This window comes from Electrona antarctica (genome assembly GCF_951216825.1).
Source record: "Electrona antarctica genome assembly, chromosome: 4".
In the NCBI taxonomy this organism is placed as follows: domain Eukaryota; kingdom Metazoa; phylum Chordata; class Actinopteri; order Myctophiformes; family Myctophidae; genus Electrona; species Electrona antarctica.
In genome coordinates, this window is record NC_136809.1 from 31,347,549 (window position 1) to 31,370,814 (window position 23,266).

Below are 23,266 nucleotides of genomic sequence, written 5' to 3' on the forward strand. Positions count from 1 at the left end.
TGTCCACGTGTCATTTGTTTACATATTTGGTACGCTTTACAAAGTCCAGTGTGAACACCAAACGGACCAAAATCAAAATGCAAATATTTGGTCCTTGGTCCTTGATCCGGACCTTCTAAGCGAACTTTAGGAAGGACACCCCTGTCTACACAACAACAAACGAAAACAACGAGTCAGTATGGCTGCTCCAGGGGATTTTTCCCTTACACATATTGGCAGAATCTGCGTTAGGGTCGTTATATGAACCAGAAATATACGGAGGAAGAAATGCAGTGACGGGGACAAGAGCAGCTGCTAGTTGCTGCATCTGGAGGTGTGGACTGTTGCCTGCTGGAGCGACCTAGCTAGTAGCTTTCCCTGGTCCAGTGCGTCGCACATGCAAACCTTTCTGCCCAGGAAAAGTTTTTTCTGCCCAGATAGTGTTTGTTGACTGTGTTACTGGGAACCTGCGTTCAGGATGCCTAAATAAACTGGAAGTTGCAACCGAAGCCTGATGGACGAAGAGGGACATTCAGATTGAAGTAAGTGTTCAATGTATTTACAGCTTATTTGTGTACGTGTGTGTCGCCACACCGTATTGTTTACATAAAGTGTCAGAGGCTAGGCACGGCTTCAGCCTACAACTTTTCGGTCCAAACATCTTCTATTCGTTCAACTATTCATTAATTCAATTCAAAACTGTATGGCATGCCATCTGAAGCAATGTTAGCCATGGGCTCGTATGTTTCAGGGCTAGCAATGTAAACATTCAAGTGTTATACCTGTGTCCATTAGGTCATGGGTACAGAAGGCTGATGAAGCTGAAGATGTCTTTGATGGACTGATGGTGAGCCATACATACTCAACTCAAACTTTATACATAAAGCACATTACTGTATTTGCTGTATTTTGTTTGACCCCCTAGAAAACTAGATGACACGTCTCAAGGGCATATCATTTTCAATAAAGGTTCATATATTTATATATGCTTTTACAAAGACCAGTCAGTGGTCAACCAAAGTCCTGTAAAATGTAGTAAATATACTGTCATTTATACTATAGGCCTACTGTGTCTCACACAGACGGTTTCACACTGTAGTATTGAATTGTATCTGTAAATCACACTAGATGACAGTGAATTGACTTTTAACCTTTTGTAATATCTCAAAAGAAAAAAGAAGATCATTACTGCATCAAAAGTAATCAACAAACTATAAAACTGATGACAACATTGTACAAATTACACAAGCAAAGTGCCTTGCACTGAATAATAATAAAACTATTTGTATCGCACCTTTCATGACATGCAATGCAGCTCAAAGTGCTTTACAGAGCAATGGTGAAAAAAAAGAAACGCAAGGCATAAAACATTGAAATGGCAGTAATGCAATAGTGAGGACATGAATAAATCTAAAAGCAAGAGTGTATAAGGTGGTCTTGAGCTGTGCTTTAAAATGTCTAGAGACTGCCTGTCAAAGGTACAGTGGGAGTTTGTTCCACGCCGTCGGCCCGTAGAAGCTGAAAACTGCTTCACTGTGTTTTTTTGTTGCCATTTGTTAGGCACATCGAGCAAGCCAGCTGTGAGGACCTGAGGGGGTGGTTTGGGACATATCTAGGCAGGCAGTCATGTAGGTCGGTAGGTCACAGATGCAGACCAATAATTGTAAAATCAATCCTAAAAACAACCGGAAGCCAATGCCGTGACACTCTTAGTTTTAGTTAAAACTCTGGCTGCCGCAAGTTGTAATCGGTCAGTTGTTTTCTTTGGCAGTCCAGAATAAAGTGCATTGCAGTAATCAAGCCCAGAAAAAACAACGGCGTGGATCAGTGTTTTTGCATCATCTAATGACTGACAGGCTCTGATTCATACAATATTTCTAAAGGTGAAAAAGGCAATCTTGGTAACATGATTGTGTGAATTAAAATTCAATTCAGAATAATGACCCCCAAGTTCTTTACTGTACTGTTACTTTCTACAGTCAGGTTGCCAAGTCTGCTTATTATTATGATTGATATGTGATACTCAGTTGTAGCCTACCTACTCATTTGATCAGTAAAGAAACATACTGTACATAGCCTACACACTCAATCGTCCATTCCAGTAATCCTTGAGTGCTTTCACCATTACTGACTCTACGTCTCTCACCACAGCATGTGCGTCTGCTCCTGTCCTGTCTCGGCCAGAAGCAGCTCCAGTGACGTGTCATCATGCAGAAAGCCTGAAAAACCACCTGCCTCAGTGACCTCTGACTATAGAACATCTAGTTTGTTAGTTTCCAGTTCAACCATAGACCCCTGTTTTTATATATATCTGTAGATTTATGTAAATCAGTACTATTAAAAGATAGTTGATTTGATGACAAGTTTGTTTTATTTTATCTCATGTAGGCGTATGGTATTTATACATTTTGACCAATTCCTAATACTCATTCACATCTGAATGCAAACAAGACCACAATGGAAATAAGTGAATAAGTGAATGTGTTTTATTGTACTGTAACATAAGGTTTAAAAAACAAGGCCACACAGGCAAAGTTTGTAAAGTATCAATATTGCTATATAGAAATACAAGTAAAAGTCCAGAATTTAAAATGTACTTCAGTAAAAGCACGACAATATTGGTAAAGGCTTAAGAGTAGTACATTGATTTATCAATCCAGATTGTGTACAACAGCAACATACAAAGTAAATTGTATCTATATAATATACTGTATACTTCATGGGAGTTCCTTGAAAGCCACTTCTTCATCTCTTGAGTCGAAGACAGCCACCGAGACCTCAGCTCCTGCATCAAATAAAGTATTATGCAATTATGGGCCTATCTGACCAATCATGAGACAATATGGTAAACAATAAGGTTTTTCATTTTTGCAAAAATGTTGAAAAATAGCAAATGTATACAAGCTCGCAGCACGGCACCAAGTGACGCACTGAGCTTGTATATCTGCTATTTTTGAATAGCCAATGCTAATACAGATGCTTTCCCGGTTTTAAATGCTTTTATGTTTGGTTTGTAGTTTGAAGCTTGATATGGAAAAATGTAGCTCTGGTCCATAGCCTTCTGCAGGGCTATGGACCAGAGCTAGGAAAAATGGTGGTGTTTATGTGGAGGGTGTTCCAGTTACAAACAGCAAAAAAGGTCTTTAGCTGTAAGCATCAGAGACACTCGGCATGTCAAATTCATTTATAGACATCACAACAACAACCACGTGTAACAACAACCATGTATTTTGAAAGGAAATGCATGTGGTCGTAGCTTAGTTTATTACGACATACCTCTGTTCTGCTTCGATGATGATGATCCGCGTCAATTCTTCCATTAGATTGCGGTCGAACTGGAAGATATCTGCGGTGGTGAAATGTTCACTGCACACCCAAAGTGTCGAGTTGGTTAATATATGCACAGTATATTGTAATATTGTATACAGACGGAGAGTCAACACGATGCTGCATTAATACTAGTGTGCTTTATTCAACTGTCCCCCGGAACCCCCGTGCCCAGATACAAAGGTTCCTACCACAGTATAAGCCAATACTACATCCTCCTTTCTGGGATAGAGTCTCTTTCCTGGAGGTGTCTGAACAGTAAACATTTTAACTCAATACTCAGTCAGAACAGTTCAACATATTTCTTCATAAACAACCTTTCTTCTTTCCTTTTTCTTTTTTTTTTTTTACTTGGAAAGAAACAATTTCACCATAACACAGTAGTTTTTCTTTTTTGTACGGTTTCAACAGTAGGGAAATTCAATAACAAAAAACAAAATTCAACGTCCCATCTCAAAGTGTGTGTGCGAGTGTTTCTTTTTTTTTTTTAATGAAGTGTGGGGTAGACTGCCCACACTCCTACTTGGTGTGGGGATTATTCTGCCCCATGCTCACTCGGTGACATACATACGTAGGTACCCTGGAGGTCGCCTCACTCTGGATGGGTATCGGCCCGCCACCTCTGGACTCAGCTGCTGCTGATGCTGACCCCGGACCTCCGGTGAGACAGGCGATGTTGCTGCTGATGGACCGGTGTCCGTCTCTGCTGATGTGTCTGTCTCCGCCGCTGAGTCAGATAGGCCTGTAGCAGATTCCGGAGCCACTGGGGTTGGAGAGAGATGAAACCTGTTCCTCCGTAGGGTGCCTCCTGGTGTCTCCACGATGTAGGATCTGGGTGTGCCTGCTGCAGAGACCACTGTGCCTCGTTCCATAGTGTCTCTGATCCACACATGTTCACCTGGGTGCAGATGAGACATGTTGTGCGCCTTGTGTCGTCGATCATAGTTGCATTTTTGCTTGTGTCTGTATGCTCGCTCTGTCTCCTTCAGCTTTTCCATGTCCACACACCCCGGGTCGAGCTGGGACGGGATGACTGGAACAGGTGTTCTGATTCTCCTCCCCATGAGGAGCTCGGTGGGACTGTATCCATTCGCTAGTGGGGAAGCACGGTAGGCCATGAGAGCGAGATAGGGGTCCCCTGACTTCTTCAGGAGCTTTTTGACTGTCTTTATAGCTCGCTCCACCTCCCCATTACTCTGTGGGAAACGAGGACTGGACGTCACCTGGCTGAAGCCCCAGTCCTGCGCAAACTTGCGGAAGCTCTCAGACACAAACTGACCCGCATTATCGGATCGGACCACCGCCGGAACGCCATGGCGGGCAAATATGGACTTGAAATGCACGATCACAGCTTCAGACGTTGTCTTTTCCAGCTTGGCAATTTCAAAGTATCTTGAGAAATAGTCAACAATGAGCAAGTAGTTTTTGCCCTCTCTCTGAAACAGATCTGCCCCCACAGTGGACCATGGTCTAGTAGGGAATTCAGTGGGCATCATCGGTTCTCTAAGGTTTGTTCTCTCACGTGCGCACACGTCACAGGTGTCCACCAACTGCTGCAGCTGCTTACTGAGGCCTGGCCACCAGACAGACTGTCTAGCTCTCTCTCTGCATTTTGTGATGCCAAGATGTCCTTCATGCAGCTTGCTCAACATGTCTGCTCGGAGTGATTTGGGGATTACAATCCTCTCCCCCTTTATCAGTAGACCATGTTGTATAGTAAACTCTCCTGAGAATGGCAGGAAAGGCTGGAACTCACGTTCAACTGAGAATTTATCTGGCCAGCCATCCATGCAGTAGCGTTTCAGCTGGCGGAGTGTGTCGTCGTCATCCTGGTGGGTCTGTATCTCCTTGAGCCTCCGTTCTGTAGCCGGCAGGCTCGACATGACTGAGTCAGCATAGAGGTTTATGTCAGCCTCCCGCAGGCCCTCCGCCGTGCTGCGTACGGGGGCCCTGGACAGCACATCCGCCGTTGCAATGTGCTTCCCTGCCACATGTGATATAGTGTATGAGAACCTCATCAGACGCATTCTAAGGCGCTGTATGCGTGGTGGCAGTTCATCTAAGCTCTTCGAGCCAAGAAGGGGGACCAGAGGCTTGTGGTCCGTTTCAAGATGAAAGTCTTTTCCGATGAGGAACTCAGCAAACCTCTCACAGGCCCACGTGGAGGCCAGTGCCTCCTTCTCTATCTGTGCGTACCTCTGTTCAGTACCGCTGAGGGCTCGCGAAGCATATGCCACTGGTCTCCACCCTTGGGCTGCAGTCTTTTGGAGGAGGACAGCGCCAAGCCCATATGATGAGGCGTCGGCGGAGACCAAAGTCTCAGCGTTGGCGTCATACAGTGCTAGGCCAGGGGGTGTCGTCAGCTCTCTCTTAAGTTGGTTGAAAGCCTCTTGTTGTGGGGGCCACCACATCCACATGTTTGATTTCTTCAGCAGGTCTCTCAGTGGACGGGTTTTCTCAGCTAAATGGGGCAAGAATTTGCCGAGATGGTTCACCATCCCCAGCAGTCCTCTCACTTTGCTGATGTTGTCGGGCTCTGTCATGGCTTTCACAGCATCCACTTTGTCAGGGTCAGCAGTTACCCCTGATGCATCCAAGACCTGCCCCAGGAACTTTATACTTCTCTTGGAGAACTCACACTTCTCGTTTAGCGTGACTCCAGCCGCCTGGAGCCGTGACAGTGCTGCATGCAGCCTTTCATCGTGCTGCTCTTGTGTGCCACCCCAGATGAGCACGTCATCCATCTGGCACAGAACGCCTTCCAGACCCTCGAGTGTTTGAGACATGCGCTTCTGGAAGTGCTCTGGTGCAGAAGAAATCCCAAAGCACAAACGATTGTAGCAGTATCGTCCGAACGGCGTTATGAAGGTCGTTAACAGGGAGGACTCGCTGGAGAGAGGGATCTGCCAGAAGCCTGAATTGGCATCCAGTTTAGAAAACACTCGGGCCCCAGCAAGCTGTCCTAAAGTGTGTTCTACTGAGGGGAGCGGGTGTCTCTCCCTCATGACTGATTTGTTCAACTCTGTGAGGTCAGTGCAGATTCTGACCTTCCCTGTGCGCTTGGGAACCACCACCATGGGCGCACACCAATCGGTAGGTGCTTCCACCTTTGAAATGACCCCCTGCTGTTCCATGCGGTCCAATTCTTCCTTCACCTTGGGTAGGAGAGGGAGGGAGATGCGCCTGGTTGTAGAGAGGGAAAAAGGCTTTGCCCCCGGCTTCAGCACAATGTTGTATTCCCCCTGCATTTTCCCCAGACCACTGAAAAGTTTGGGGAATTGGGCTCTCACCGTGTCCTTTGAGCACAGGCTGACAGCATCCAACCTGGCTACTAAATGCAGGGCCGTGGCAGCCGGTCGGCCAAGCAATGGTGTGGCCAACGCCTCCACCACATAAACGTCCTGCTCCGTGTGTCTGTTCCCCTTGCGGAGCGTAGCTGTGAACTTGCCCTTTACCTTCAATGGCATCCCCCCTGGGCCATATATAGGCTTTGATGTTCTCTCTAGCCTATTGAACTGGCCCTGGCTGTACAATGTTTCTGGGACTGCTGTCACATCTGCACCTGTGTCGATCTTACACACTACACTGCAGTCGTCCATTTTTATCTCTGTCATCCATGGACCTTCATCCACCTCAGCCGTCACTGAGCCAAGGAATGCGGCTTCATCCTCCGAATCCTCTGTTAGTGACAGTGAGGCAACGTTCACCTCATGGACCGTCCTGGCTCTGCAGACCTTAGCGTAGTGTCCAAACTTCCTACAGTGGTTGCACACAGCCTCTCTAGCTGGACATTGCTGCTGGCTGTGGCCCCTGGTGTCACCGCACCATTTACACTGTCTCTTATTGAAGGGCTCTGTCTGTGCAGTTTTCCTGAATGACTGAGGCTGTGAGAATTGTGGCTTGGTCTGCTTGTACCTAGCCCCACCTCGCTGCTGGGCATATACACTGTCAAGCTGTGTGTTCATCATGTCCCCTTTAAAATTAGACTTTAGCAGTTCCTGTTGCTTTTTGACCTGCTCACTCTGTCGAGCCTTGGTAACAGCCGTTGTCAATGTCAAGTTAGGGTCCATTTGTAACATTTCAGACAGTTTCTTATCTCTACACCCGACCACCAGTCTGTCTCTCACCAGCTCATCATGCAGGGCTCCGTATCCACAGTGTTCAGCCAGACAATGCAACGCTGTTATGAAGCAGTCCACAGTCTCGTCCACTTCTTGGTGTCTCTGATTAAACTGGGCCCTCTCAAAAATCACGTTTCTGCGTGTTATGAAATGGGCATCCAACCTATCTTTCACTGTAGTGTAGTCGGCAGCTTCCGCATTTGTCAGATGCAGTGAAACAAGTATGTCCTCTGCCTCTTCTCCCATAGTATAGATCAAAGCATTAACCTGGTTCTCGTCCGCCTGCGTCTCCAATCCTGATGCGATCCGAAACCTTTCAAAACGTTTGATCCATTTCGGCCAATCCACCGTCTTGAACGAGAACTTCTCCGGCGGGGGAACTTGAAACTGATTCATGGCGCTGTCGTGACGTTAGCCGGCCGGCTAAAATAACACACAACGACGACGTTACTATTCACGGAAGCAAAACACCAAACGGCGGGTTCCAAAGTACTTGCTATTACTGGCACGCAATACTGGCCACTTCTGATACCATGTCGAGTTGGTTAATATATGCACAGTATATTGTAATATTGTATACAGACGGAGAGTCAACACGATGCTGCATTAATACTAGTGTGCTTTATTCAACTGTCCCCCGGAACCCCCGTGCCCAGATACAAAGGTTCCTACCACAGTATAAGCCAATACTACAAGTATACAAAGTGGTCCGAGTACAGTACAGAGTAAAGCTGGATGATTGCATCTGTATTTTCGTCATAACGAGTTCTAAAAACAAAGCCAGCCAGTGGCATCTCGAGTCCGACGCACGTTCGAACTCACTACTATTACCGCTACTTACTTACTACCAGAGACTAGGCTACTAACTACTATACCACCACTACTGCTGTTACTATTACTACCGCTAAATATTAGCTATTATTACTTCTATCGCTTGCAACTCCAAACAACAACAACACGAGAAACTTTCAGCTTCCTGGGTGCCTGGGGCTGCCTGTCTGTCTGTCGCGCAATGCACTGTGGGTAATGTAGGAAATGAGCGCACCGTTCCTCGGCTCGTTACATGAGCCGTTGTCAGCCACTATATCGCCAAATGAAAATATTTATATTTTTTTCATGAACGCATATCATACTAAAGCATGACAAATGCCATGTTATAGTGGCGAACTGATCCTTTAACCAAACAACAGAGCATTTTTGCACTTCAGTGATCTCAGTAATATACCTCCTGTAAAAAGGGAAAGAAATACATTTATCAACAACATTACATAAAATTATATTATTGTCCAAAACTGCTGAAAGGGAAGCTTTGTTCATATTTTTGCATACATACAGTATGTACAACATACAGTAATGATGACACGTTGGCTCTATTTGTTTCCAAGCATCACTCAGCTTTGTCACGCCCTCCTTCCCATTGAGCTACAGTATACTATTACTGTAAAGGTGACTCTGGAGTCTCCACCAAGCAGACTACCTCAGACTGCACCAGACTTTTCATCTCTGTCAGTGATTCTGAAACGGGAACAGCAGGACTGTTCCAAACTATCTTCAGAAAGTAAGTATAATCTTAATTATATTTCAGTCTTTATTTGTTGGGATAAAATAGGGACAGACAAGGCTGAGAAAAGAGATGATAAGGCAAGGGAAGAAGCATGGGAAAATATCTAAGTAATAATTTAAATCATTTCACCACCTTTAACACCTGGTAGTGGTAGCTAATAGTATTAAGTATACTCAAGTGTTAATGCATTTGAAAATGGAGCAGTAAATGTATAGTCGATTATCCAATGAATTGGATAATCGACAATTTTACACTATCTTTTTGTTGTTGCCTCTTTTCCAAGAACCTCATAATGAAATGTAATATGAACAAAGAGCCTGTAACAATATTGTTATGTGCGGGAGTGTATATGTGTGTACATTTGATACATATGCACCTGCACCCATGGAAATAATGAATGTAATATGTGTGAATCTCTCTCAGTTTTATTTACTTGCTGTGTAAATTGACAATCTTGAATGAGTTCAATGCTACCCAGAGAACAAGTGAGTTTGTGTTTGTGCTGTGTGTGAGTCTTTGTCTGTACTGTATGTTTGCGTAGCAGATTCTTCTCCCTCACAGTTTGCATGCATAGGGTGGTACAGCATATATGGCTGTCAATCTGCTACTGCAAACCTCTCACCCTAAATGGCATGAGAGCTTTATCAATTTATGTGGTACACCCACATACACATACCTTGCAAGCTACATAACACCCACATAGTACAGTGTTATGTTTCATTTCCTCGTACAAACACAGCAGACCAGACCTTACCTTTTCTAATTTGACTTGATAGCTAACTTGATAGGCAACATAACATTCCTTTTGTCTCACTCTTTTTTTGTGTGTGGCTGGCTGGGTAGCTGGCTGGGTGGGTAGCTGGCTGGGTGGGTATGAGCACGAAAATAGCATGGTTGTTTTTCACCACCTATGCGCAACCTAACACACACACACAAACACACACGCACATATTAACTGTATATATGATGATTTTGGGTGTGCCAGTACAGTACAGTGACAGTACAGTACAGTACAGTAGAGGGAGCCCCACACGGTAACTCTGTCATTTCTCAACCGTTTCGGACGCGGGGCGGCTCGCCGGAATCGGCCCGGCCCCCTGGGCGCGTTGTGATCCTGTGGGTCTGGAACTTCCGGGGACCCCCCGGGGACCCCACACGGAGTTTCACCACTCACTTCACGATTTTTTAGCTTGACTTGATTATCTTGATTTGAACATACACAACTCAGGCAACATAACAGCACATTTCTCTCACCTTTGCCTAATCTATAACCTCATCATCAAACCCAATGTGTTTGATGACGTTATAGATTATATTAGGTAATATTAGGCTGGCCGCAGGAGTGTGTGTGATAAGTGGTTTATTAATCATCCACCACAACCTCAAGCTACTGTAACTCAACAGTGTGCACATTGGAATCCCCCACCCCTCCCTATGACCGCTTAAGTTCCAGGAACGATTTAGTGATATGCTGAGACGGTCAAAGAGTGCTATGTCACCAAACCTGCTTGCTGGGAAACACATTCCCCAAAACTCGGTTACAACTAAACAATGCTCAATAGTAGCATTGGGCCTCATGCGCCAACGGTTCTTAAGAAGTTCTTAAGAGGAAATTTGTTCTTAGACCCACTTAGGAAGTTTTTAAGAAGGTTTTGGGATCCCTCAATCTTTTCTTAGCTGTGATTTGTTCGTAGGTAAGAACAGAATCTACGCACACTGTGGAGCACTCTTAGGGTGCCTTTTTCGTTCTTAAGTGCAATCTGAAAACATAAAGGGAAAACAGCGCCATCTGCATGATGCTCAAAGTTTGGTCTGAGGACCTCAAGGGGTCCTTGAGGAAGTTCCAGGCAGTCCACAGCAAAATATGGAATATTTTACCACTTTAATCCCATTTTATACTTTGAAAATAGCCAATATACAAGCTCACAAACGCGTCCCATTACTGCCCATTTTGAGCTTGTAGATCGGCTATTTTCAAAACATTTTGATAAATCTTCAAAACATTACCCTAGCAGAAGATATTTTCATATGGGGGTCTGCAGAATGCATGTCAATTTGGGGGTCCTTGACATGAAAATGTTTGAGAACCACTGGTTTAGAGTTCACAACCCAACCCAAACAAACGCACCATACCCACCACATAACCCCCCCCCCCCCCCCCCCCCCAGTTGACTATTGTGAGATAAATAATAAAATACATTCATGAATATTGAAAATATTGAAATATTGAAAATGTGAAAATTTCTGTTCACTTCAGTACCTCCACAGTATTATTGATTTTTAATGTTTGGAGTCTGGTGTTCCACCATATTTAGACTTTAGTTTAGGTATTCTTGACTTCACTCAACTTTATTTCTATGTGTGAGGTCCTGTGAGCTGCAATCACACACAGGTGTGACTGTAGGCAAGGCCATGGAGTCATGCAAAACTACACCCACCTGGGTGAACACAGGTAGGAAAGTGAATTCCCAATGCCTTATATGGGATTGGTGGGGCGGTTCCCTATGGTAATTAGGATGCTAATTAGGATATGTGGGGCGTCTACCTATGATAATTTGAATGAACTGGCACACCCCTTCAAGTTACGAGGATTTGGATTCATCATCATAAGAACATGCTTACGAACAATTCTGCCTACTTAAGAACGTTTCATTAATCTGACTGGACTTCTCTTAGGAATTCACTTAGGAAGAAATGTAAGAGGAAAAGTTAGGAACTCATTGGCGCATGAGGCCCATTGTGAACATGGGCCTCATGCGCCAACCGTTCTTAAGAAGTTCTTAAGAGGAAATTTGTTCTTAGACCCACTTAGGAAGTTTTTAAGAAGGTTTTGGGATCCCTCAATCTTTTCTTAGCTGTGATTTGTTCGTAGGTAAGAACAGAATCTACGCACACTGTGGAGCACTCTTAGGGTGCCTTTTTCGTTCTTAAGTGCAATCTGAAAACATAAAGGAAAAACAGCGCCATCTGCATGATGCTCAAAGTTTGGTCTGAGGACCTCAAGGGGTCTTTGAGGAAGTTCCAGGCAGTCCACAGCAAAATATGGAACATTTTACCACTTTAATCCCATTTTATACTTTGAAAATAGTCAATCTACAAGCTCACAAACGCGTCCCATTACTGCCCATTTTGAGCTTGTAGATCGGCTATTTTCGAAACATTTTGATAAATCTTCAAAACATTTCCCTAGCAGAAAATATTTTCATATGGGGGTCTGCAGAATGCATGTCAATTTGGGGGTCCTTGACATGAAAATGTTTGAGAACCACTGGTTTAGAGTTTACAACCCAACCCAAACAAACGCACCATAATGAGAAGTTCAGTCACACGAGAGAGACTCAGAGTAGAACCGCTGCTCCTTCGCCTGGAAAGGAACCAGCTGAGTGGTTCAATATTCCGGTAATCATTGCCATAGTGTGTTTATTTCAGTAGCAGGGGCCTCCCAGACTCTCCACCTCCACCAGGGCTGGTTCTAAGGGGACAGGGGTGTGCAGACCCCACCTAAATGTGCGTGACGGTGTGTCCTGCCCACCCAATCAAAAGTTATGGAGAATATTTATTTGTAGCCAATATAAAACATACCACAAAACATCAGTACCATTTATCAGTTCTGATTGGGTGGGCAGCATTCTTAGAGAAATTGAACCCATCTGAACCTTAGAGTATATATGAATAGAGACGGCACCCGGAGGAAACCCGGAGGAGAAATGGACATAGTGGCCGAATGTTGTATTGCAGCGCTGGGCCAATTCTGGTCCGTTGACTATCATTGCGCACGTTCATGATGACACGTGAACGCTCTTTCATACGTGAACGCGTGCAATGATAGTCAACGGACCAGCGCGTTCACGATTTGGCCCAATTCTTCACAGAATGCACTCTGTTCCTAGCCGGAAGGAGGAGTGAAATCGCCTCATGCGCTTTTGAGCAACTGAATGCAAGTGGATGAGAGGAGAAGTCCGGTGCCATCTAGCCTCGGTCCCAGGCTCACTTAACTGCGAAAAAGAAGAGCCTGGTCACAACCTAAGGCAGAGAAGCTATCGAAATGCGGGACTTCCGCCGTGTAACCCCCGCCCCCCCCCCCCCCCCCCCCCCCCCCCCGGAAGTTAACGTTTTTTGACCAATCGCAGCGTTGTGTTCCCGAAAATGTATTCCCGCTGAAATGATCAATGGGGACTAGTAAACACAGCCGCACCGCGTGACGTAGTTATCTTACACGCAACACTTCCGCCACTTCCGCTGATAGTCTTTTCAGCGTAGGTCTTGCCCAGGGTGGGTGCCATCTCTCTAAGATCTGAACACTGTTTGCCATAAGTGCTGTTAACCAACAGGAAGTGGCGTGCACATAGACACTAGGTGGTGCTAGAGCACCTGCCCTTTTGAATGTTCGTTTTTTGTTAATTAAGGGACCAAGAAGTCACGAAGTGACTTTGGTCACTTATTGTTTTTGTGTTTATTTTTCTTCTCCTTCTTCTTCTTCTTCTTCTTCTTTTTCTTCTTCTTCTTATTCTCCTCCTTCCGCCAAAAATTGCAGTTCTGACTGAACGGTGCAGTCGGTTTTCGCGAAACGCGGTAATCTGGTAGAGGGCCATGCCAAACGGTGACTAAGCGAAGCCCATGACGATTGGCCAAATGGTGGCGCTATAGCACTCAATTGAAAATGCTAACTTTGAACATGCATACCTCATGAACCGTTTGACCGTTGGCAATGACACTTTGATACACATATGTGTCTCCTCATGCCGAACAACTTTCGTGTTCTGACTTTTGACCTCTGACCTTTAGATCACCCGCCATTTTTAATTATATGAAATACAGTTAAAATGTATCTCCTCCCAGGATCTTTGATCAAAATGCACAAAAACGTCTACACGTGAACTTTGGACCTATACGGACCACAAATCGTAGTACATTTTGTTTAAGTGAAAAAGTTTTTATGAGCCAATGAAAATTGCTGGTTTGTGAAAAATCTTCTTCTGCCTCTAATACATACATGCAGTGTCATATGCGTATGTCACTTTACAGTATAGTAGAGGGTCATGCCAAATAGCACTGGAAGCAGTCTTACTCCAATTGGCCAAAGGGGGGAGCTATAGCAATTTTTTGAAAATGAAACCTTTGAACAGTCATAACTCATGCCTCGTTTGGCCAAAATTCATGGCACTTGTTTCCACATGTTCCTTGACTCATGGGGAACACATCTGTCACTTTGACAAGTAAGCTCCGCCCTCAGATCTTCCGCCATTTTGAGCAGTTTGAAGAATGCTTATACCTGATTTTCTGCCTGTTTTTTTGAGCAATTTGCGTGAAACATTCTACACACAATGTATGGACCATTATCTGAAATTCCAGTTGAAGAGAACTTTGTACGTGAAAACATGAACAGCGAACACACTGTAATAATGGATGACATGCCCAAAACGAGGATACACATGATTGTTATTGTGCATATTGTTCTTATTGCGTATTGTCTTCTTTCTTAGTCCCGCCTTATCGCTGCTTGCAGCTATATTTTTATTTTGGTTTTGTACTCACAGTGTAATAACTTTGTATTTAGGGTTTCTTCCTGGAGGCTGAACCCGACAGTCAAACGGGCCAATGATATAAACACTGATAGTGTGACGTATTACTATTGCACGCACACACGCACCTCCCCCTCTATATATTTTTGAGTGGTGCAAACCACTCCAACAACCAGCTTTGTCTGTATGTTTGTGTACCTGTGTACGTGTCCGTGCACCTGTGTACGTGCACAGGTGAGCATGGTTGCTATGGTTAGTGTGTGACGTCACTGACATAGCTGATCAGACTATATAAGACCTTGCACCACTCAGTTCACACGGGTGTGATTTTTTTTAAATACGACAACCTCTGTGGGCGGAGCTGCCTGCTACATACACACGTGTGAACTGAACGGCGCAGTTTGCTAGATTTTCAAACAGTAATTTCACACATTAGGCCTACCAGTTCACAGCAGAGCAGAGTCAGCAGACGTCCATTAGATGGTTTTTCGTTAGATTGGAACTAGGAAGCAAGTAGATGTTCACGTCGGGTCCTCAGGATTAATCAAGGAAACCACAAACCAGCCTTATCCCTGCTCTGCTGCTCTTGCTGCTCTCAAGGAGACAGGAGTTCAGGTTGTCCATTGTTTCTTTTATAACCACAGTGGCAGGGCTTTGATACAGAGTGTAGTGTCACAGTGTGCATTCTTGTTGGCTGTTGTAGTCAATATGTAGGTCCTAATACTTATACAAGGCTGTAAACTGTAAAGTCAAGGATTAGAAGTATATCTGTTGTGCTTGTGTCGCGCTGGAAGGCATGTTGCCATCGCTGTTACAAGCGACTTGGGCTTGTTTTCATATAAGTAACTTGCAGGGGAGATGTGGTAGACTTGACCAATGGTTCATGTGAAGGGCCCTCAGATGAATATGTTGTTAAAAGGATTGGTGTTGTTGAAACGTTTTCATATATATTCAAGGCAATTTCTGTGACTTGTTTTCGTGGACCTGGCCGCTTGTTTCTTTAAACCTGGCAACGCCAGGTTTTGCTTTTGCTGAAACTCAATGCAGTTAGAAGGAACGGTATATTCATATTGTAAATTGAGTTTGATCAGAGCAATAGAGTCTTCTGTCCAGAGCATGTGCCAAGGGCAGAGCTGTGTGTTTTGTGTCAATAAAGAACAGTTTCAATGTCAGGGTGCTTACAGTAGCTGGAGGAAATCAATAGCCTACACTAGTATATTGGCAAATTATTCATGCTATGATCTATCAATCTAATTGTTTCTGCTGTTAAACTATGATTTAATTGGATGATGAGATGAGCTGATTGTGACAATAGGGTTAATATAATTGGAGGAAATAAATAAATTATTAAAAGAAAATCAGAAAAAACAGGTCTGATATGGTATGGATGCGTCGATTATAGGCCTATACATGAATAAAATGGTGGCAGTATAAGTGCATAATGGTGCTTATCCGACATCTCAGAAATATGGGAAGTGTTAACTTCTAACATTTTTGTTACATTACAGACACCAATTTGTCATTTTGTAAACAAAAAGGGCAGAGCCATGGGCTGTCCTTTTATAAGGAGGGGGAGGGACTAGGACAAGTGAGTGGTCTTAAAGGAGGAGGCGGAGGGACTGGATTAGGTGGGTGGTGCTAAGGTTAAACTCACGCATACCTAATGAACTGGTGGGTGTGTCCACATAAAACCATCATTTTAAGAAATACTGTACACTTAAAAAAAAATTATACCTCCTTATATAACAATAACACCTGATGATCATGTTTAAGTGTGGAAAAAATTCACGGCACTCCATCTTTAAGGCAACCGGTGGTTCCACGCACCGCACAAGGTGCCCTTTTTTCTTCTTCACTTGAGCACCTGCTGCGGATGGAAATTGGGTTACTGTTGGTCAAAGAAGGAGTAGATAGATAGATAATCTGAGATGATAGCATAGTTTTCTATGCATTTTGGGGGATTATTACACTATGCGGTGCGTGCAGGGATGCCCCCCCATATATTCGTCCTGCCCACCCTGGTGGGCCAGGCTACCGCCGGCCCTGCTGGGGGGTGTGGAACGCGTGTGTCGAATTTGAAGTCGGTGGGGCGAAGGGTTCTCGAGTTATGTGCATTACAGTTGTACACGCGTACAGACATACAGGTATTGCATTTATAGATAGATGGCCATTAAAAGCATTTGGAAAGAGCAGGAACAACTGGAATGCATATATAAAATCCAGGTAACCAAAATAACTGAACAGATTGCGTCTGATCCTGTTAATTTTCTCTTTAAAGAATTCATAAAACTGCCCCAGGCAAGATGCTATAAGGCCACTGCAGCAACCAAGAAGAACATTTACAAAAAGGTTTTCAAACCAAATGCAATAAGTTTGCTAAATACTAAACATAAAAAACACTGCCCGTTATTACTTGCGCAAGCAGAGCGCACAAGTACTGCGATCGGCTGGGTACATGTATGTATGTATGTCTGTCGGGGTATGTCGGTGTCCTCTCTTGTTTAAGACCGTAGCCCAATCAGGGACCAGCATCTCTGGCAACGTCATTATGTCGTCATTACAATATATCATATTCATAATATATCTTTCTTTTTTTTAAAGCGGTGATGCCAATGGTGAGCGCACTTCATAGCGCACTCTGCTTGTTGTGACGGCCCGAAATGGTCCCCGAGCCGTCTACTGTGACACCTGTCACCCACCCCTGGGAACCGCCTTTTGAAATACCCTGTTGAGTGCGCGGGTGCGTGAGCGAGTGCGAGTTTGGAGCCAGACAGAGAGACGGTGTGAGAGCCGTTTGAATTGAAATTGTGAGAGAGAGGACTGAACGAGGAAGTTAGCCCCTCGATTCGAGTGTGTTCCGTGTCGTTTTGGTCCGTATAAAGTGGCGAGCCTCGGGCGTTTATAAAACCTGCAGAGCTACAAACAACCCTTCAACGGACGACAATAAACTACAACCTACAACGATCCCCGCATCTTGATCTGTCTCTGTCCCTGTCACTTGTCACACCCGGAGCAGTGGTATTTCCCCCCTTTATTATTGCAAGCGCTTATTTTGTTTATTATTTGTTGTTTGAAAAGAGCCGATCTGCTCGGACAGACGGACTCACACATTGACATTCACATTGCGTCGCGCCGATCTGAACCCTTGAATACTCGCCGGGCACGGACCCGTGGTACACTGTTCTACATTTATTTTCTTATTCTTATTCTTATTATCTATGAACTTGGGAAGGTAAACGTGTTGACTGTGAATTGACGGTGGAAGGTTACGTGTGTAACCCCAGTTCCTGACATGCATCTTTTGTTTCTTTTGTTTATTTAACTGTTGGTTTGTTCATGAACTGTGGTGAATTGCTTTATGGTTGATACTTCAATATAAGAACTTGAACCTGAGTTGACAAAGTGTTTGTGTTGTTTATTTCTTGGTGTAAGGGTTTGCATTTTAATGTGCAAGTCCTTTGTGTCGGTTACACGTGTGGTTAAACCCAGATGAGGAAGAACTCAAACAAAAGGAGAAATAATATTTCTCTGGTAGACCAGATCTACCTGGCACCCCTAAAACCGTTAACCAGCCTAAGCGGAAACCGTTACATTGTGCACAAGTAGGCCATACATGGTCTACTTGTGTGCAAGGCCCAAATTGGCAGCTCAACAGAATGCATTTCTAGTTGTTGTTTGTAGTGTGCATGTTGTGTTTTACTGTTGTTATTCATTTATTGTGATCTGTTTTAACCAACCCATGAAGTCAAAGCAAGATTTCCACATGTTGGTCTTATCATGGCTTGTTGTGACTTGTGAGTAAGTCTCACATGGCTTTACCTATAATGAATAGTCATTATTAATAGGACCTTTAATAGGACCTCGTCTCTCAATTCAATAGTCTTTACTCTCTCTGTCCTCCGTCCTCAGACTGACCTGCAGAATGGAAAAGGGAGATATCGCGGCACCTCCCTACCCTGGACCCCCTCTGAACCTCAATGACGCTGTCTATCCTCCCCCGCCTATGTACCCAGCAGGTGACTGACCAGAGACTTGCATGAGTGCCTTTTTTAAGGGACCAAGAAGAAGTCACAAAGTGACTTTGGTCACTTATTGTTTTTGTGTTTTTAAGGGACCAAGAAGTCACAAAGTGACTTTGATCACTTATTGTTTTTGTGGTTTTTTTCTTCTTCTTCTACTCCTTCTACTTCTTCCTCCAAAAATAGCAGTTCTGGCTGAACCGTGCAGTGAAACGCAGGAATCTGGTAGAGGCCCGGGCCATGCCAAACGGTGACTATGCGAAGCCCATGAGTCAAAGGGTGGCGCTATAGCACTCAATTGAAAATGCAAACTTTGAACGTGTATAGCTCATGAACCGTTTGACCGTTGGCAATGACACTTTGACACACATATGTGTCTCCTCATGCCGTAAGACTTTCGTGTTCTGACTTTTTAAGTGAAAAGTTTTTATGAGCCAATAAATTGCTGGTTTGTGAAAATTCTTCTTCTGCCCCTAATACATACATGCAGTGTCATATGCTTATGTCACTTTACAGTATAGTAGAGGGTCATGCCAAATAGCACTGAAAGCAGTCTTACTCCAATTGGCCAAAGGGCGGCGCTATAGCATTTTTTTAAACCTTTGAACAGTCATAACTCATGCTTTGTTTGGCCAAAATTCATGCCACTGGTTTCCACATGTTCCTTGACTCATGGGGAACACATCTGCCACTTTGACAAGTAAGCTCCGCCCTCAGATTTTCCGCCATTTTGAGCAGTTTAAAAAATGCTTATACCTGATTTTCTGCCTGGAGTTTTGACACTCTCTGCCTCCCCTCCACAATTACCTTAACCCCCCTATGGACCGGGCCGGCCCCTCTAATAGAGCCGGTGGCCAGGCTGGGTGCAGCCTGTGTTTTTTTTAGGGGATTTTATTTATTTATTTATTTTTGGGGCGCTCAGCCGGCCCCACCCTGCCTGGCCCTTCTGGCAAATGCCAGAATTGCCAGACCGTCCAATCCGTGCCTGTCTGTGTAGCTCAGTCAGTAGAGCTCTTGTCCTTGGACTGCAAGGTCGTGTGTTCAAATCTGGGTACCGACAATTCAACATATGAGTCTTATTTGTGCATATTGTTCTTATTGCGTATCGTCTTCTTTCTTGGTCCCGCCTTATCGGCTGACAGGAAATGGGGAGATAGATGGGGAGTGGAGAGTGACACGCAGCAGAGGCCATGGGGATCAGGACTCGAACCCGCACGCACATTGTCATATGTGCCTGCGGTCGGCTTCTTTTTTTCTTTTCTTTTCCTTTGCCTTATCTCTTTTATCCTATTACGGTTGTCCATCTGTCCGTCCCAATGACGTGAAGATAATTTCATGACATTAGGCACAAACGTCCACTGGGACTCAATTCAATTCAATTGAGCTTTATTGGCATGAGAAAACATACGTTTACATTGCCAAAGCAAGTGTCGCAATATAATAAAAACAGTTGAAAATGGGGAAAGTATATGCAGTTGGAGGGGGTACAGCATTTTGTAAACAGAGCTATGTCACATTGAATCGTTATATGCATGTTCTAACATGGTATAAAGCTTTTTTGAAACAAATAGCAGCAATGTTTTTGCAGTCACTTTGGGACAAATGGCAGCATTTTTTCTCAGTCATCACTAAATACTGAGTAAACTGTGTGAAGGCGCACAAGACCAATGCAGTATCTCTATTTCTGTAATGTTTGTGTGGAAGCGTAGGTTCATGTTAAAAACAAAACACACCCTGCATTAAAACCTACTTATTCAAAAGATACTGTAACCTATTGAACTATCAATGTCCCATACAATTCTTCATGTCATTCTATAATTAATTATTAATAATAATAACTAGAACTGCACTCTGTCGATTGCCTACTTAGTGCGCAAGCAGAGCGTGCAAGTGTGGCACCAGCTAAAAACACCAAAGCACTAAAAAATATACTTATAAATGTACCAATAAAATACAAGTGATAATTGTAATAAAGTGCAGAGGTGCTTAGCTTAAAAATTACATCAGCCGACCACGCCACCTTTTTGAGAGGTCTGGTCCTCTATTAAATACTACAAATATAAAAACAAGGAAACACAGGTTCGTGGACAACTTCAAATATAAAAGGCAAACTTAAAACAGAGGCCGATTTGAATGAACAAACAAATACTTTTATTACACTAAAATAAACAATAACTCTTAAAATGTCCTTATCAAAAGGTGTGCAAATTGGGCCAACAGGGGGGAATTCAGTCCATGAGGGGATCTCCAGGGACAGCTTTCTTCTTGGTTCACTGTGAATATACAAGGAAAAGCCGCCAGTACATCTGTTCACAGTAACTTGAGTTCAATGATAGTTACAGGTGGAGTACGTTGCCAAATACCAGAGAACGTTACTTACAACAAGCCCAGACAGATGTCTGGGCACTGCTGTGGTCGGGGGTCTGGTATTGGGTTCTGCCGTCTCTATGCTCCGTCTCTGTTCCGTCCATCACCCGTTCGCCTCCCATTGCACAGTCAACTGCCGTCTCTCTCTCGACTGGTCTCTGGGCAGCCTCGTCCCCACAGGCAAGGCCAGGCCGGGCACACACCAGCCGGGGCCGTGGTCGTGGCTCTTACAGTTGTCGAAGGCATGGCTCTCATGGCACTTATAGCCCCTCTACGGTCGGCAATCATGGCTACCACTGACCCCCGGCTGGGGTGTCCCGGCCCCCGTCCTGGGCCCAGCCTGTGGGAGCTGCCCTTTTTCCTCCTTCTCCAACACAGCCTTCCTTAAACCTTCTCCCAAAACACTCTCTGCTGTTCCCTTTGCCAGCCCCAATATATAGGGCTCCTGATTGCTGGCCACGCCCATGCCCAGGTGCAAGTCACTCACTCAGCTGCAGGTCCTTAGTGAGTTATGGTAGCCAGTCAGTGGAAAAATAAAGTTATACAAAATCATGCAGTTCAAACAGAAATAAATAAGCAAAACAATAATGTAAAATCACTCGACAATAATCTCACTCTACGGCAACTTAAAGAAAACATTTCAAACAAACATGCAAAAGTATAACACAGCAAAAGCACAAATATCACAATAAACCAAACACATCTAAAATTCCACCGGCTCACACAAGTACTGTCGACAAGTACTGTCGACAGTTTGTAGCGGTCGACTACAAACTGTCAAATCTCAGCTTCTCTTTGAAAGAACGATTGAAATATTGAATTATTAGGTTTAGCTATTTGCTACGTACCTACTTTTTGCACGTAAAAAAGTAGTATTATGAAGTATATATCGTAATAAAGATGTGGATTAAAGGACCCAATGCCTTCGATGGTGACGTATATCTCGATCAGTGTCGGGTGGATTAAAGGAAATGCCTCTATGTATATGTATATGTAATTTGTAAATTGATTAGCGGTATACTGTGGTTACTTTTGATGTGTATGCACCGTCCCAGCATATGACGTCAGGGTATAACTGGTATAGCTAGCTCTCAATGATGACTAGCTCTCAATGATGACGTAATAAAGATGTGGATTAAAGGACCCAATGCCTTCGATGGTGACGTATATCTCGATCAATGTCGGGTGGATTACAGGAAATGCCTCTATGTATATGTAATTTGTAAGTTGAATAGTGGTATACTGTGGTTACTTTTGATGCGTATGCACCGTCCCACCGTCATCATCATCATATGACGTCAGGGTATAACTGGCGTCATATGCTAGCTCTCAATGATGACTAGCTCTCAATGATGACGTAATAAAGATGTGGATTAAAGGTCCCAATGCCAGAGTGTAATTGGTTTTCGATGGTGACGTAATGACGATATGTTTTAGTGTCGGGAGGATTAGAGGTAATGCTCCTATGTATGTAGTCTGGCACCACTGCCTTCTTGTGCCGTATCAGGCACAAGTAGTCATTACGTCATTTGCTGGGACGGTGCATACGCATCGTCGGGCGAAACTAGTACTTGCACGCTCTGCTTGCGCAAGTAATAATAATGTCTTTCTTGGTTAAATTGTCTCCTCAGGTCCACAGCCTGGACAATATGGGGCAACACAATATCCTGTACATCCTGGTGAGCATTATAAACCCTACCCCTCAACGCCTATATTTCAATTGATCAAAGACCCGCCCTGCAGCACTGTTTAATGCAATTTATTTGTGCGTGTAAGTACTTTTTGTTGAATTACTGATGAAAAAGTAGTAAAAGTCAACAGTAGGCCTATGTATATCCATAAATTAATAAATTCCATTAGACAGTGCAGGGCAGGTCTTTGCGCAACCGCTGCGGCATTGAGATATAGGCCCCCTCAACACCCCCACCACCCACTCCACTGTTTACATTGAGACATAGGCCCCCTCAACACCCCATCACCCACTCCACTGTTTACATTGAGACATAGGCCCCATCAACACCCCCACCACCCACTCCACTGTTTACATTGAGACATAGGCCCCATCAACACCCCCACCACCCACTCCACTGTTTACATTGAGACATAGGCCCCCTCAACACCCCCACCACCCACTCCACTGTTTACATTGAGACATAGGCCCCCTCAACACCCCCACCACCCACTCCACTGTTTACATTGAGACATAGGCCCCCTCAACACCCCCACCACCCACTCCACTGTTTACATTGAGACATAGGCCCCCTCAACACCCCATCACCCACTCCACTGTTTACATTGAGACATAGGCCCCCTCAACACCCCCACCACCCACTCCACTGTTTACATTGAGACATAGGCCCCCTCAAC

General features: G+C 44.3%; 1 protein-coding gene and 2 long non-coding RNA genes across 3 annotated transcripts in view; 2 read left to right on the plus strand and 1 right to left on the minus strand.

Annotated features, from left to right (window-relative positions):
• LOC306921245 (uncharacterized protein) overlaps window positions 1–23,266 on the plus strand; it is a 40,434-nt gene that overhangs the window by 13,148 nt on the left and 4,020 nt on the right. The window contains exons 7-11 of the mRNA XM_079498356.1: window positions 3,882–4,037; window positions 6,034–6,112; window positions 15,078–15,128; window positions 18,423–18,529; window positions 22,531–22,578. Of these exons, the coding sequence (XP_079354482.1) occupies window positions 3,882–4,037; window positions 6,034–6,112; window positions 15,078–15,128; window positions 18,423–18,529; window positions 22,531–22,578 (441 nt within the window). The remainder of the gene's footprint in view (window positions 1–3,881; window positions 4,038–6,033; window positions 6,113–15,077; window positions 15,129–18,422; window positions 18,530–22,530; window positions 22,579–23,266) is intronic.
• LOC306922626 lies at window positions 212–2,270 on the plus strand. Its single transcript, XR_013789949.1, has 3 exons — window positions 212–521; window positions 775–826; window positions 2,131–2,270. It is a non-coding gene; the product is annotated as an uncharacterized lncRNA (long non-coding RNA).
• On the minus strand, window positions 20,667–21,223 carry LOC306922628. Its single transcript, XR_013789950.1, has 2 exons — window positions 20,913–21,223; window positions 20,667–20,805 (listed from the first exon to the last, which is right to left on the minus strand). It is a non-coding gene; the product is annotated as an uncharacterized lncRNA (long non-coding RNA).